The 16,495-nt window shown below is 51.8% G+C and overlaps 1 protein-coding gene across 1 annotated transcript; it reads right to left on the reverse strand.

Moving 5' to 3' along the window:
* Positions 1-655: 655 nt before the first annotated feature.
* On the reverse strand, positions 656-8,856 carry KRT84 (keratin 84). The gene is made up of 9 exons (XM_027036229.2): positions 8,228-8,856; positions 6,839-7,047; positions 6,176-6,236; positions 5,596-5,691; positions 4,507-4,671; positions 4,210-4,335; positions 3,884-4,104; positions 3,408-3,439; positions 656-1,751 (listed from the first exon to the last, which is right to left on the reverse strand). Exons 1-9 carry the CDS (start codon positions 8,777-8,779, stop codon positions 1,408-1,410), a joined length of 1,806 nt encoding a protein of 601 aa, XP_026892030.1. The 5' UTR covers positions 8,780-8,856; the 3' UTR covers positions 656-1,407.
* Between the last annotated feature and the right edge of the window lie 7,639 nt (positions 8,857-16,495).

Consider the following 16,495-nt stretch of genomic DNA (forward strand, 5'->3'; position numbering starts at 1 on the left):
GGGAGGAAGTATATGCGCAGAACGCTCATGTTCCGCCATGTTAAAGAGTTTGGGCTTTCACTAGAAGACAATGGGCAGCCACTGAGGGCTATAAGTAGGGGAGAGCCATGATCAGTTTTCTATGTGAGTAAGGCCTTCCTAACAGCATCATGGTGAGTGAGCCGGTTGGAGACAAGAGTGAGGACAGAAGGATGAGGGTCCTGTAATGATCCCAGAAGAAGTGGGGCTGGGGAGGCTGGGGAACAGGTAGAAGGGTTCGTGTTGGCCATGAGGTACAGGACTTCTCTCCAGGAGAGAAGTGGGCTGCTGGGCACTTGTTCTCAGGGCCTTTGCTGCATTTTTCCTCTCCCTCCCTGAGCTGCGAGGTCCTCCAGGGAGGGTCCCGAGCCCTTTTTCCTCTGTGCCTCCTCTGTGCCTCCTCTGTGCCTCCTCTGTGCCTCCCCTGTGCCCATGACAGCAGCCTCTGCCCTCGGCAAGTCCCCAGGGGGCTGGGCTGGTGGAGTCTAGGAGGCAGTCTCCCCCCATCAGCAGTGTGATCTGGAAGGAGAGGCCAGAGTCCTGGTGATGTTAGCTTGGCAAGTTTATTGAAAACCCAGCAACGCAAAGAAAAGTATAAACAGGCACCTTGTCCCCCAACCCAGGCCCTCCCTGGAGCTTGTAGACATAAACCCCGCTACAGCGGACAGGGCTGGGCCTCCTTCACACCACCCACAGGGACGGGGCACATGCAACACAGCAGAGCCCACCTCCCCATCTGCACCCCACCCACCTCGTGCACTCACATGCTGGAATTAAACCAATGACCCTGGGAGAGAAGCAGCTAGGACATCTGCCACTTGGAGAAGAACCATCTCAGGGGACTTAGAGATCCTTGGGCCACGAAGGACTGGGAGTCCTTCTGGGGGAGGAAGAGAAGGAAAGAACCTTCTCCTGCCAGGGAAAGGAAGAAGAAGGAAGCAAAGGACAGTGGGCTAAAGACGCCTGCAGTGTAGACAGCCAACTCTCCATTCTCCAAATTAGTCCAAGGCATGGGTGGCATTGCTACCCAAGCACATTCTTTTTGGCTTTGGACGGTTCCTTTTCTCCCGGGCGCACTGATTTGTGTGACTGTATTGAATGCGCATTTCTTCAGGCTGTTCAATGGTGGAGAGTGATTCAAAGGACAGGAATGGGGAGTCAGGGAGAAGCCAGTGTACTGGGGCTGCGGACAGAGCGTCTAGGTAGTGAGAAAATCCCCCCAGAGGACAGGGGCTGGGCGGATCAATCCCTGGGGAGGGCAGTGTCGGCCTCCTGGCAGGAGGGGTAGCTGGAGTCCCCTCTGGCCCAGAGTCCAGACGCCTCTGGGGACAGAAGCAGGTGACAGTGAGATGGCTCTTCCCTGGGCAGTGGCTGGCTGGCACTGGCCTCTCAGTACTTGGTCCGGCGGGAGGTGGTAGTGGACACGAAGCGGATGCTGGAGCTGCGGCTGCCGCGGCCCCCGCTGCAGCTGCTGAAGCCCCCTTCGGTGGGCAGCGGGCAGGGGACGCTGGGGACGCAGGCCTCACCCGTGAGCACGGAGCCACCCCGGGAGCCCACATTCAGCAGGTCCCCGCCGGCTGTGACGATCCGGGTCCCACCCAGGCTGGAGCCACAGGCACTGCTGGACCGGATGCCACTGCTGCCCGAGAAAGTGACCCCACCACGGGAGAGGGTGGAGCTGGCGACCAGGGGTTCAGGCCCGCACACCACGGCACCCCGGGAGCTGCTCACGGCTGTAGGAGAGAGGGGAAACTGTCAGCGAGGTGGGCTGCCCACTCCTGGGGCCCAGTCCTCCAGTGGTCTCCCCACTGAGGGGGGCGGAGGAGGGGACAGGACTGGTGACATCAGGGGAAGTGGCCTGGCCAAGTGGTCCCTATCGTCCACACAGATGACACCCATTTTTCCCTTCTCTTGTCTGGGTGACTCAAAGGCCGTGACTCAACTGAAGTTGAATATTCAGATTAAAATGGAAGAATTCAGCCAATCCCCCAGGTTGCATATAGCCATAAATTGGCTGTCATTTATATATGGCTGAAGTCAGGTTGGGCATGAGCTGGATTATCCAGATACCGGAGCAGTAGCTCCTATAAAGCTTGGGGCTTCTCTCTCCTGATTATATCATGCCCCTTGGTGGTCCCCACATTGTCCCTCCAACAGGAGTCGCTAGTCAGTTCTTTTCCCACCCACTGATGGCTCTGCTCTGTAGCCTTCTGGTATCCCCTGGGCCTGCCTCTGTACCCCAGGATGCCAATCCAACTAAAGCTTCCTTAGCTCAGCCCCATCTGTGGAGAGGGCTCCCAGTCCTTTCCTCTCCTTTTTTCTTTTAATGTTTATTTATTTTTGAGAGAGAGAGAGAGAGAGAGAGAGAGAGAGAGAGAGAGAGAGAGATGGAGGGGTGGAGAGAGAATCCCAAGCAGCCTTTGTTCTGTCAACATAGAGCCCGACACGGGGCTCGATCCCATGAACCATGAGATCATGACCTGAGCCGAAATCAAGAGTCAGATGCTGAGTCGACTGAGCCACCCAGGCGCCCCTCCTTTCCTCTCCTTTTACCAGAATCCTTCCTACCATCTGTGACCTTCACTCAAGCTTGACCTCTTGCAGAAAGCCACTCCTTGCTGCCTCCCCCTCTCTGACGGCAGGGACATCCGAGGACAAGTAGCTGTGACTACCTGACCCACCCAGGATAGCATTCAGCTCCACCATGCACCTGTGTAGATTTAAACCTTTGGATCAGAAATCTAGCTTTGTGGCTTCTGGCAAACCACATATTTCCTCTAAGTGAATAAAAAAGGGGGTACTAATGCCTATTCATCTCCTCAGGGCTTTGAGGGCTAGGTGGATAGTGGAGAGGGCTCGTCTTCCAAAGAAGATTGTAATTTTAGAGAGCAGGGGCTGGTCTTTCCTGGTCTTTGTGCCCCCACCCTGCAGTGCCAGCATAACCCCCTGTACGCTCGGCCACAAACAATACTTTGGCAGCAGCAGCAGCAGCAGCAACAGGGAGACATCCGCTCATTCTTGTCCCATCCCCAGCCATGGGCATGGGGCAACTCGTTGGCACAGATCTTTTCATTCTGTCTCTGGCTTTTGTCCCTGAAGGGCAAGACCACTCAAAGGAAAAAGGCGGACTCTCTTCCAGAACGCTCTCCCATCTGTTAGGCCCTGCAAACCTTTGTGATTGCTTAACCCTGGGGAAGGAAGGCTCTGGGGAGATCTTGGACCTCAGCTAAGGCGATGTCCCCAGTCCAGGGGCTTGCTGGTCCTTGCTTCCCTGACTGTCATGGCCAGCCCAGCCATGGGCTCCTGATCCCAACGTGGGCCTGGGTTGAAAGGAAATTTGCAGAGCCCCGGGAGAGAAATGTGAAGAGGAAAAGACTTAAGGTTCTTACATATGTTTACTGGTCCAACACCTTCGCAGATCCTGGGGATGGAAAGGAATAAGTCAGCTCACAGGCAGTGCTATTCCCTGAAAACCCGCTCGCTCTCCGAAGGGCTTTCTTGGCAGAGTGGACCGGGGGTTCTTACCCCTAGCTGTACAAGCATCCTGGGAACTTTGAAAAAAACATACACATTCCTAGACTCTGCCCCAAAACCACTGAATCAAAATATTTGAGGAAATGTGTTATTATTATTGTTTTTAAACAGATAATCAGTGAAGCAGAACTCCCTGTGATTCCGGTGCAGCCTGTCTACAAACTCTCATTTGGGGGGCGAAAATCTAGAACGATCTTCTAACTCCTTGGTGAGGGCAAAGGGACTAAGGTTTGCAGAGAAGAGACTGTTAACTTCAAGTTAGCAGTTCTTCACCTGGGCCCCTCCCCCACTGAGTCTTTCTAGATGCCTAACTCCCGCGGAGAGCTCTCACCGGATCTCCTCGCCCTCCAGCAGGCGCCTGTAGGTGGCGATCTCGATGTCCAGGCCCAGCTTGACGTTCATCAGTTCTTGATACTCTCGCAGCTGCCGGGCCATGTCCTGCTTGGCCTGCTGCAGGGCGCTCTCCAGATCCGCCAGTTTGCACTTGGCGTCATTGAGGGCCGCCTCGCCCTGCTGCTCTGCCTCGGCCACCGCAGCCTCCAGCTTGGCCCGCTGCAGGAAGGGCAGCGTGCAGGTGGGCTTTGGCAGGGACTAGCAGATCCCCAGGTGGGGCTAGAAACACTGCCCCCTCTGTCTCCTCCCCTCTCCTTTGCCCACCTGAGCCTTGGAGTGCTCAATCTCTGCCTTCAGTCTCTGGATCAGGCGGGTCAGCTCATTGATCTCATCCCGTGTGTTGCGCAGGTTGTCACAGTGCTGACCGGCTGTCACCCGCATCTCCTCGTACTGGGGGCAAGCGAGGGATGTTATGAGGATCCAAAGTCTGAGTCAAGACCACAGCCCCAGCTGAGATGGGGGCCTTAGACCTCCGCTGCGTCCACTCCATTGTACATGAGTCTTACTCTGAGGCTGCCCACACCTCTTCCTCAGTGCCCCCCCCCCCATTCCGCCACCCACCTTGGTCTGGTACCACGCCTCAGCATCAGCCCGACTGCGCCTGGCAACCTCTTCATACTGCGCCTTGATTTCGTCGATGATTCCATCAAAGTTCAGGTCCCGGCTGTTGTCCATCTTCACGATGACCGATGTCTCCGAGATGTGTGACTGCAGCAATTGGATTTCCTGTGTTGGGGGATCAGTGAGACAGATGGGCTCAGTATCCCATCAGTGGCCGGGACTCTGCCCCAGGGGCCCCAGGAGTGGCTTTAGGAGCAGAGAGCATTGCTCCTTTTTTCAGATCAAAGCAACGGAGTGGACCATCCAAACCGAGGGCAAAGGAAAGGACATGAACTGCAAACCATTTCAGTTTGAATTTAAACCCTCATTATATACTTGAAGACTCCCTTTCACACTTCATTTGCTTAGGTGAATACACGGTGCCTAGGAGCTCAGTGGAGGGGAGTGAGAGCCGTGCTAGGGCCGAAACTTCTCCCTGGCATATCCACAAAGTGGCTGTGCTGCTCATGGATCATTGAGAGTTGATAATATTCTAGAACATGGTGGTCTAGGAATTCCTATATCCCAAGTTGTTAATAGAACCAGGGGCTTGGACTATAAGGGCTCCAGAGGGAGCTTTCTTCAGCCTTTCCACTCGGAGCCAGACATTAGCACTGGCTGGCTCTGTACCGGACCAAACAGACCACTTGCAAAGCAAAACGTAACTAATTCATCCAGCTAAGTAGGTCAACCACAATTTTTCTTACACCTCCTAGCAAATCAGTTTTCCAGAGTCTTTTGACCAGTAGAGAGGAAGTGAAACTCCTAGACCCCAGTCTTTGGATTGGCCAATAAGGAGTTGGATCATAGATCCAAGGAATTTATCATAGAGCTGAGTCAGGTGGCCAAGAAGCCTGCCTGCTTACCTTCCCTTATCCATTTGTAGACACATCAACATATAGAGGATATAGATTTGAATGAGAGGAAGATGTGTAATACCAAATGTTAGAAATTATGCCAGTCCAGATGAACCCCCCCCCCCACCTCCTCCTGGGAGTTCAGGCCAAGCACTGATCTCCTTGTTTAGCTCAGAAGGGGATGAATGCTTACCGCCATGTATAAGGCTTTGAGAAAGTCAATTTCCTGAGTTAGGGTATCTGCGTTGGCCTCTAGATCAGACTTATTTAAGAAAGATGTATCCACATCCTACATAAAAGAGAGAAGGATAAAATGGCCATTACTTGTACACCGTTTAAGCTTGGCAGGGTCTGGAGATGGGTGGAAAAATCAGGCCAGTCCCCACTGGGCCAGGCCAGCCTTGCGATGGATGGTGGAGTCCTTGGAATGCAGCTTAGTGACCATTGTTCTTCTCCCTACTACAACATGAAAACTCCCCTGGGGGCTGTAGACATTTTCTGATGCTTATTTAGAGGCAAGGAGAATCTGGATAATCTAAGACTCTTAAAAGGTCATCTCTTCAGACCTCTGCTCTCGTGAAGACCCAGTCCTAAATAATCTGAGGCCAAATCGGAACTGCAAAGGGAACCTGTTATGACCTTAGAGGTCCCACTCTGTGCGAGTGGTCCCAGACTCCACAGGGCTTCCTGGGCAGTTTCCAGGGCAGAAGGTATCTTTGGAACATTCTGCTGTCTGGAGGAGAAGTTTGCTTGGACCTAAGGCTCTCCCTTACCTTCTTCAGAGCCACAAACTCATTCTCAGCGTTGGCCCGGAATCCTACCTCCTCTTCGTACCTGGATGATAAGGATGGAGAGGGTGAATTCTCATTCTCATTATGAACTGAGAGCCAGTTACTCTCCTCTCCCCAGTGAGCCTCTTGAAACTTCTCTGCTGCATCCAGGAGCACGGGTCCTTGTTGGCACCTACATGTTCACATCTCATCTTTGTCTCATCTTTAAGACCTTTTATGAGCCTGTGACCCTCAGTTTTTCCAAATTCTTTTTACTTTCTCAAATTAGATTTGGGGTCTGAAAATGTGGACCCTCTATGCTCCTCTGCTAGAAAAGACTTAGAGTCACTGCACTTGAACATAGAGGATGTAGGACCCAACTCATTGTTGCACCTGAGTACTATTTTTCTGGAGTCAATGGACCCATTCCCACAGGCAAGACTAGGGACAAATCATGCCCAATACCAAGACTAGTTTTTACTCAGGAACCACAGAGGGCATCCCCCTCCTGTCTTACATATCATTTCCCCCACTGCTATCTCTAGGCTGAGTATTGAAACCAGCATTCAACTCTGATCTGTCCAGCTGCTATTATCTGAACTTGGCAGCTGCTTTGGGGACCAAACCCTGCCTATCCTTGGTCTATGCAGTCCAGATGCCACTTACTTCTTCTTGAAACCCTCAAGGACCTCCTGTATGTGGTTTCTCTCAGCCTCGAACCGGGCCCGGTCACTGTTCACTACATCCAGCTGCCTCCGCAGGTTGGTGATATAGTTCTCAAAGAGGGGCTCCAGGTTGCTCCTGGCACATTTCTGCTCTTGGAGGAAATTCCACTTGGTCTCTAGGAGCTTATTCTGCTGTTCCAGGAACCGCACCTAAATCCACAGGGTCAAAGAAATGGCACCTGAAGAGCTTGATAGAGTCGCTTACACGTTGACCGGCTCTTCAGGTGGCCACAGATGACTCTCAGCCCCATGTTGACATTGTCCTCTTGCCTGTTGGCTTTTCATTCATCCTCTAGCTCAGTAAAAGCTGGAAGAGTAGGTCTGTGACCCCCTCCTCATGCTCAGCCAGGCGCAGCTAAACAGAAACTTTCGAACCAAAGCACCACAGTACCATTTTGCCTCTATCCTCCAAGAAAGGGGAGCAAGGATTTACCTGTATCTAAAAACTGATATTGGCCATCTCTCACAGGGAATGAGGAGCAAAGTAAAGTATATTGAGGTGGGATAAAGCATTAGGAGGTAGGAATTCTCAGGTCATAAGTCATACCCACCATCCCGGATACTCCATCAGCTGAGAATTGAAGAGCTCCATCAGCTGGAGGAGAACTTGGAGATCATTTGCTCCAACACTTTGTTTCAGAGATGAGGAGCCTGAAGCTCACAGAGGTGAATTTCTATTCTCAGACACAGAGCATTCCTGCTCCATGGAGACATGGTTTGTGGGATGTCAGTTCCACATCATTGTTTCTCTCATGAGTCTGACCGTCATGACTTCCTCTGGTAGTTCCCTACTATTTCTCTCAATCTAGGCAACTCAGCTGAACCTGGGTACCCCACATGGGGAGTATACGTTATTTGTTTTGTGCAAAAATTACTCCATACTCCACTTTCCTGAGCCTGAACAGATGTGGTCACACAGCCTCAGAAGCTATGACAATGTCAAAAAGGGCACCAAGATCTCAAAGGATAAAACCTTTTAAACATGTAGCCAACATCTGGCCAAAGTCCTAATTTCTAGCTTATTTGGGAGATATTTCTAAGTGACTAGATGGTAGGTCTTAGTTTGTCCGGATTCCCTCAGATTTGGCTGGATGCTCCTCTCTCCTCAAGAAGACACAACCTCTGTCTTAGTCTATTCCACCTTGCAGCATTTCCTCAAGTTTGTCCTTGTTTTGCAGCAGAGTGACCCAGAAATCATACTGTGGTGCCTGAAGGTTCTGGGTCAAGGTTGATTCCCCAGGCCTGGGCTGTTTCTTCTTAAGGGAGAGGACACCCCAATGCATTTTAGCTCTCACCATCCCAGACCCAGAGACTGAGCTGTTATAAGTACCTTGTCAATGAAGGAGGCAAATTTGTTGTTGAGGGTCTTGATTTGCTCCTTCTCATCCTTCTTCACCCTCTGGGCATTGGGATCAATCTCCAGGTTGAGGGGGGTCAACAGGCTCTGGTTAACAGTCACTGCTGTGATAGATGGGGCTGCTGGGACTCCAACTCCTCCAACTCTGTAGCCAAAGCCAGGGCCGCCAAAGCCATAACCAAGGCCACTGTTGGCTCCAAATCCCAGACCAACACAACCGCTGGCCCCAAAGCCCAGACCAGCACCACTCCCATCACCAAAGCCAAAGGCCATCCCACTGCCAGCACCAAAGCCAACTCCACAGCGGATGGGACGAGGGCATACTGCTGCCATCCGGGGTGAGCACGATCCAAAAGCGATGACACTCCGACTACCAAAGCTTCCAAGACCCCGGAAGCTGGGCCCACTCCTGCAGGAGACAGAGCTGGCCCGGAAGCGGTTCAGGTTCTGGGGGGTCACTGCTGAGCAAGAGCTGAAGTTGCCCATGCGGCGACCAGAGCTGACTCTGTAGGAGCGGCAAGACATGATGACTTCCTGGGTGAGGACAGAGCAGGGATCGCAGAGTGGGGCAGGCTTGAGCTGGGAGTCCCTCTGAGGCTAGTGGATCCCTCTTTCCCCTTTTATGTGTCTGGGGATCTGAGGATTGGCCCCATAAAAACAAAAAAAATCCATTTGGACACATTTATGAGCTTGGGTAGTTAGCAGAAACTCTTCATGCCTGTAAGTTTATTAATAATGAGCTAATCTCAGACACACCTATTCTCCTCAAGATCAGGGCTACAACATCAAACCTATAAACATTAAAAACACATAAACACAAACATTATGGTCTTATTTTTTCCCACAAGTCCACCACAATTGCCATTATGGGGACATTAATTTGCCTTGGTCATAAATCCAATAGACTTTTTCACTGTTACTGTGGCAAACCACCAGAAAGTTAGGTTGGTAACAACTCCAGCAAGAGGTTCAAAAGGATGCATCCATACAGATATAAACTCCTGAATAGATGGGGGTGTACAGAAAAGACAGGGTCTGCACAGTTCCGAGTAACAAATGGTATGGCAAGAATATGGTTTATTGCATCTCTATAGATGGATTAAATAGACCAAAAACCTTTTGTACTGCCTTATCTGTTCTCCATGCTCCAGTCTGGCTGCCTATGTAAGAGTTGAACCTTCAGGAAAGCTCATTTGGGTTAGTACAGACGCATGTCTGATTTGAGATACTCAGAAGAGATTAATTCACTAATTTTTAGTTCATTCAAAAATCATCAGTTGCCTACTCTGTCCCAGGCAATGTGCGTGATGCTGAGGGAACACAGATAGACAGTCTCAATGGTGGGGGAAGAGTTAGCTTAAGGACTTCCACTAGTCAATACTTCCATGGCATAATTTGAGGCCAAAGCATGCCAATGGTTTGGCCATGTACCTGTGTGGAAAGTTAACCACATGATTTTGAACCCCCCAAATACACATTAGGGCTGACCTATAGTCTTGTGTGCAGGTTTCTTGCATTATTGATGAATCTTTGGTTAGGCTGGAGAGATCCAAAGCTATAAGTGTCTGGCCTATGGCCATACCACTCTGAATACTCCTGATCTCATCAGGTCTCAGAAGCTAAGCCGGTTCAGGTCTGGTTAGTACTTGGATGGGAGACAAAGAACAAGCATCTGGACAGAAAATGAAAGTTATAAGCAACTGGATATTATCATTGTTATCAATATTGCAGCTCTTTCAGGATCCAAAGACAAGTGTTTGCCTTTTCTATCGTAGTGTGACACACGGTTCATTCTACTTGCCCTGTGCCTGGTGGTTGTTGTGCTTGACTGGATGCTTGGGATCCTTTAGGATGCTTGGGGCTCTACTTGGAGGGAGGTGTGTGCTTTTGCCCTGAGCTATCCAGCTTGAGGCTTCACTGTTTTCTTCCTTTCCAAGCTCTACAGCATTTATTTCCTTTTGTCTTACTGCATTAGCTAGGACTTCCAGTATGATGTTGAAAAGCAGGGGTAAAAGGGGGCATCTTTGCCTTATTTTTAATTTTAGTGGGAAAGCTTCAAGTTTCTCACCATGAAGTATGATGTTAGTTGTAGGTTTTTGTAGATTTTTTAAAAATCAAATTGAGGAAGTTTCCCTCTGTTCCTAGTTTACTACTCCATTCCATAGACCCAGCTATCAGGTGCATGAGTAAAGAGAGAAGCAGGAAAGTAATGACGAGAGAATTCTTTTTGTGAAGATTACTGGTGATCTCCATGTTGCTAACTTCAGTGGTCTGTCCTCAGCCCTCACTTACCTTCTCAGCTATATTTGCCATCGTTGATCATTTCCCTTTCCTTGAAATCCTTTCTTCTTTTGGTTTCCAGACACCATGCTATCCTGATTGTCTTGCCATATTACTGACAGCTTCTTTTCAGTTGCCAGTTTCTTATCGTATCCCCAACCTCTACACACTGCAGCATCCTTGGGCCCAAGCTTCGTACCTGTTCACATTTTTATCCACATGCATTCCCTTGGTGACATCATACAGTCTCATGTCTTAAAATTTTTTTAAATGTTTATTTACTTTTGAGAGAGAGAGAGAGAGAGAGAGAAGACACAGAAACGGAAGCAGGCTCCAGGTTCTGAGCTGTCAGCACAGAGCCCGACGCGGGGCTCAAACTCATGGACCGCAAGATCATGACCTGAGCTGAAGTCGGACACTTAACCCACTGAGCCACTTAGGCATCCCAAGTCTCATGTCTTTAAAACTGTCTATTCACTGATGACTACCAAGACATATTGCTATGGTGAACATCCTTTCTGTCCTTCACGCTTACATTTTAATAATCAACATCTTTATTTGGATATCAAATAGGTGTCTCAATCTAATGTATCCAACACTGTTTTCCCAATACCATTCCCACTAAATATATTCTACTTGCCAAGCTCACTATCCCTTTAGTAGCTCAGGCCAAAAATCTGAGCATCATCCTGGTTCCTCTGCTTTGTTTTCATAGCCCACATTCAATTCATTGGCTAATCCTACTCCAGGATTCCTACTCCCTCTCACCACCCCACTGCTACCATGTTGCCCAAGCCCATCACTTCTCACAGGGCCCATTGGTGTGCCCTCCAGCTAGTCTCCCTTTCCCCCTCAGTCTTTCTTAACAGCACAGAGTGATCCTTTAAAAACCTGTTAGATCATGTCATTTCTATGCCCTCCTGGTTTCCCATCCCACTGAGTAAATGGCATGCAGAAGTCTATGGTCCCCTTTCACTGACCTCATTTCCTTCTATCCATCTGGGTGCTTACCAGGCTCCAGCCACCCTGACCTCCTGGTTGTCCATGAAACAGACAGGAAAAGTCCTGCCTGACACTTTCCCATGTGCTGTTTCTCCACTGGGAACTTCTTTTCCTCAAAGAGCTTCGTGGCCCAGTTCCTCAGCTCTTCAAGGTCCTTGCTCACAGGTCATCCCCTAAAGTCCCCTCCCCAAGCTTTCCCGATCCCTCCTCTCATTGTTGCCATCAGGGGGCCTCTCCTGTATGGGTCTGCTTGCTGGTCTTCTGCCTTCCCTGGCTGGAATGCAAGTTGCAGGATGCAGGCACTTGTGCATTTTGTGCACTCTGTGCCCCCAGGGCCTAGTAGAGTGGGGCACATGATGGGAATGCCTAGTTTTGTAGAATGCATGAATACACCTCAAAGATTCAAAGCAGGACAAGGGGGAGAAAGGAGCAGGAAGTAGGAAGAAGAGGAATTTGAGCATTTAATTTTGGAGATATTTCATGAAGAGGAGACTCTGGGCTCCAAAATGGACAGGCATGGCCCTGAGGATGATGGTGGGGTAGAATCTCAAGTGCTTATTGGGGACCCAACCCAGTTTGCCCTCCAGGTCTGGCCTCTGGGGCTGTGAGTAAGGGGATCTAGGTGGTTGGGAAGGAGAATGGAGGACCCCTGGGGATGTGAAAGTGGGAAAGAGGTGTTGAGAACACCGGTGAGTGTGCCAGGCCAACGACAGGGACTTGACACAGTCCTTGGAGTCAGATGGACCTGGGTTCATTCCCAGTTTTGCCACCTGCCAGCAGAGTGACCTTGGACGGTGGTGCACCGAGGGCAGATGGGGAACAGGGCTCTGCTGCGGGTTCTTGTCTGTAGAGAACTTCAAAACTATAATACAACCGACTGCATGTCAGTCTGCTTGTTACTATCACTGCTCACTGGTCGTTTCGAACAGTGTTGGGCAGCAAACATGCCCCCTCTGGGGTATACCGGTGACCTGGGGGAAGTCCTTTAACCTCTCTAAGCCTCAGTTTTCTCATCCGTAAAATGGACTGACACCTCCTTTTCCTTCACAGTATTGTGGGGATACATGTGAAAATGTCTGGGGCAATGCTGTGGCAGCTGGTGTGGTCACTGCCGTCCATCTCTCCCCCTCGCTCTCCTCCCTCCCTCCCTCTCTCTGCCCCTCCCATCTCTTTTGCACAAGCCTCCCCTCCCTGCTAGACGGCCACCCCTGTTCCTATCCAGCAACCGCCTCTTCCCGCACCACAGTCACACTTCACTTTCATCACCTGCCAGCCCAGCCATTCTGGGGCTGTCCTTGGCTTCTGCTTCCTGTGGGCCTGACCAGGCGGGGCGGGTGGGACCAGTCAGGCATAACTCCGGTTCTGGAATGAGCTATCACCATCAGCAGTTTATAGTTCTGAGGTGTCATTCCACCAGACGATGCAGAACACAACCCTCAGCAGGTTCTTCAGGGTAGGGGGGTGGCACGTAGGCAGCAGGTGCCCTGGAAACTCTGGGCTGGCGGGAGCTTTTGCTGCCCTGACAGTTCCTTCCTGCTGCTGTCAGTCCGGGTGCAATCCCCATATCTGGGGGCTGAGCCCCGCCACGGCTCCTCCCAGGATGGCTGTGGGACGGGTGCCAGCGATCTGCCCTCTGTGCCGTGGGGGGAGGCAGAGCCCCTGAAGCATGGGGAGAGGCCCTGTCCTGGGTCTGGGAACCCTGGGCGTGCTGTGGCTGTGTGCGCGTGTGGGAGGGAAGGACAGGGAAATCCCAGAGGCTGAGAGGCTTTGCTTAAAGCCGCCTTCTTCCAAATGTTTCCGTTTTGCCCCGAGACAAGTTTGTGCTGGAAAAAGACACTCCCTGGGAGGTGTTCATGCTAGGACCTGCAACCCCCGCTGTGGGAAGGGAAGCTTGGGAGTCCCCCAGCAGAAAGAGGGGAGTGGTGGGGAGAGGCTGAGCCCACCCCTGCTTAGGCCTTCCACTCCTCTACCCTCTCAGACTAATGACACTTGGATGGAATTTAAACACCTCCCCCGGAGAGACAGAGCACCCCTCTTGTTTGGGGATCCCCACTGTTCCAGGCAGGAGGATTTTTCTCAGGTGTAATCCCAATTCCTTACGTTGCCCAGGCAGCTGTGACCTGACCAGGGTGAAAATGCCGCTCCTGGAAGGTGCACCGGTCAAGGCGCTTCTACAGCCTTGCTGGGCACTGCTGTGTGCCCGGCACCGCGTTTAGCTGCTGGGATGGCTGGGGCCCAGCTGGGTGCCTTCCAGCAGACACAGCGATCCTGTTCCCTGGTCTGTTCGCAGGGCTGCTTCAGAGGCCATTTTCCCCCAGTCCAAGCCCTGGTGGAGAGCAGCAGTGTCGGGTGCACTGGGGCCACTGAGAGGACTGGGGTGAGGAAGGGATCCTGGCCAGACAAGGGGCCATCGGGGCAGGGCAGAGGGGACCTGAGGGAGGAGGAGGTGGGGCTGGGAAGGGCCTCGTGGGGAGAAGAGAGGTCCTGGTGAGGAGAGGGACAAAGAAATAGGAGACATTCTGGGGAGACAGACAAGGAAACAAGGAGCTTCATTCTGGGTACTTCCACTGTCCCCAGGCCCCTTTGGGCTGTTCCCATCCTGTCTTCACAGGGGTGCTCTGGAAGAGGCCAGGATTTGGATTCCCGAGGCCCAGAGGGATGCAGTGAAACTCAGACATCAGGCAGACGATGGTCTCGCAGATCCTGTCTGTATCCCAGCACCCTCCCTGCACAGGGCTGGCCCTGGGTGCAGGTGCCTAGGTGAATGGAATGTGAACCACCGGGCCACCACCAGGAGGCACTTTTGTCCCATCTGCCTTGAGTCAGCTCCTAGTGGGGGGAGGGAGGAAGAATGGGGGTGGTGCTGCACAACACTTAGGGGGACTGCATGGCGGGCGGTCTGGAGGGGGATGGCCCACGCCTCTGGGCTCCCTTCCAGGACAGCGCTTGGGTCTCCCACCACTGGGGCCAGTTTTGCCTCGTGGACTGTTCAGATAGCCTCCTCTCTCCCTGGGCCTCTGCCCTCTGAAAGGGAAGTCCCAAAGGGACGGTAGGCATGTGGGAGCCCACCTCACAGTGAGGGTGGGGAACCCGTCCCCTCCTTTATTCCGGTGGGGTGTTTCCTGGGCCTCAGGGAGCCATCTGTGAGCTGGAGGTGGGTGGTCTATTGGAATCTCTGTTTTTGCTGACTCCAGGCCAAAGCACCCCTGTAGTTTTCAGAGCTTTGTATATTCATCAGCAAGTTGCTTCTTAGCAGGGCTCTAGGGCCAGGCCCATAGTGCCGGGGCTGCAAGTGGGAACGGATGCTGGGAGGCCTTGCTCTTGCGTGCCCGCCTGCCTGCCCCCTGTGCGGATGTCCCGCTCTCCTGACTCTCACCGGCTCATGCACGGTGCGCTCTGGCTCACATTTGCCAGGCCCTTGGCCTAGAACTGCCACCGGGCTTTCTTCCCCTGAGTCCTACTTCCCTTCAGGGTCCAGTTTGCCTGCCCTCCTCCTGGGGACCATCCCGAAGCCTGGGGCTGGGTGGGACCCTCAGTTATGACCCCCTCCAGAGCAGTTCTCACATGTGTAATCTCCCGTTCCAGGTCTCTATGCCCTGCTAGGCTGTCCGCCCTGGGAGGCACGGACTGGGGCCAGGGCCTCATTAAAAAAACGAAAGAGCTCGACGGAGATATAATTCACATACCACGGAATCCACTCACTTAAAAATACACAGTGTGGTGGTCTATGCTCAGACTCACGAAACTGTCACCATTGCCAAATTTGGAACATTTTCACCACCTCAAAAGGAAGCATTTAGCTATCACCCCCCGCCCCCCATCTTCTCCTCCCTCCAGCCCTAAGCAACCACTAGTTGGCTTTCTGTCTCTATAGATTTCCCTATTCTGGACTTCCATAGGAATGGAGTAATAGAACATGTGGTCTTTGTGGCTGGCTTCTTTTACTTACTATGATGTTTTCAAGGATCATCCGTGTGGTGGCACGGATCAGTACTTCATGCCTTTTCATGACCAAATAATACTCCATTGTGTGGACACACTACATTTGGATGAGCTGTTTGTCCATTGATGGACGTTTGGGTTGTTTCCACCTTCTGGTTGTTGTGAATAACGCTTCTATGAGTGTTCACATGTAAGTTTTTGTGTGGACGCGTGTTTTCATCGCTCCTTGGTATATACCTCGGAGTAGAATTGCTGGGTCGAATGGCAGGTCTGTATTTGCCATTTGGAGAAACCACCAGACTGTTTGCCAAAGTGCCTGCACCATTTTACAGGCCCTGCTGTGGGCTCTAGGAACTGTATCTACCCTATCTGCTGAGTAAGTCAACCCTGACTGGAGCTATCTTGCTCATCACCATGTCACCAGCACCCCTGGGTGGCCTGACCCCTAGCAGGTGATTCCTAAGTGTGTATTGAAGGAATGAAAAAGTGAATGAATGGGTTCTCTTGAATATGCTGCCCTACGCTTTCACCCAGGCTCTATCCTTACAATCTTCTCTGTGAGCATCTCTCTTGACCCCCTTTCTGGGCATGATCATTAGTTGTCTTTTCTTGTTGTTTCCATGCTCGCTGTCTCTCATTATCTATGACTCCTCGGTGAGGTCAAGAGTCCCTCCAGGGTTAAGAGAGTGTCTTAGTCACCTCTGTATCACCAGCTTCTAATGCAGGGGTTGGCACAGAATAGATGCTCTGCATGGGGCTGTGGGGAAAAGGGAGCTGCTCCCTAACACTCAGGAGAGGGGATTGTGGTGAGGGGATTGTTACAGGACATGAGTGAGGCAGCAGGAAGGGTTTGGGGGCCCCACAGAGGGTGGAAATGCTACCACCAAGCCTCAGCTGCAGGTCTTAGGGCTCCCTAGGAGGGAGAGGAGACTAGGGGGTCTTCCCCACTGGGTGGGTTACTGCCCATCCGCACTGCTGTCCCCAGGCCATCACTTGATCTGCACAGAGACTGGTCCA

Source organism: Acinonyx jubatus, chromosome B4, assembly GCF_027475565.1.
Source record: "Acinonyx jubatus isolate Ajub_Pintada_27869175 chromosome B4, VMU_Ajub_asm_v1.0, whole genome shotgun sequence".
Lineage (NCBI taxonomy): Eukaryota > Metazoa > Chordata > Mammalia > Carnivora > Felidae > Acinonyx > Acinonyx jubatus.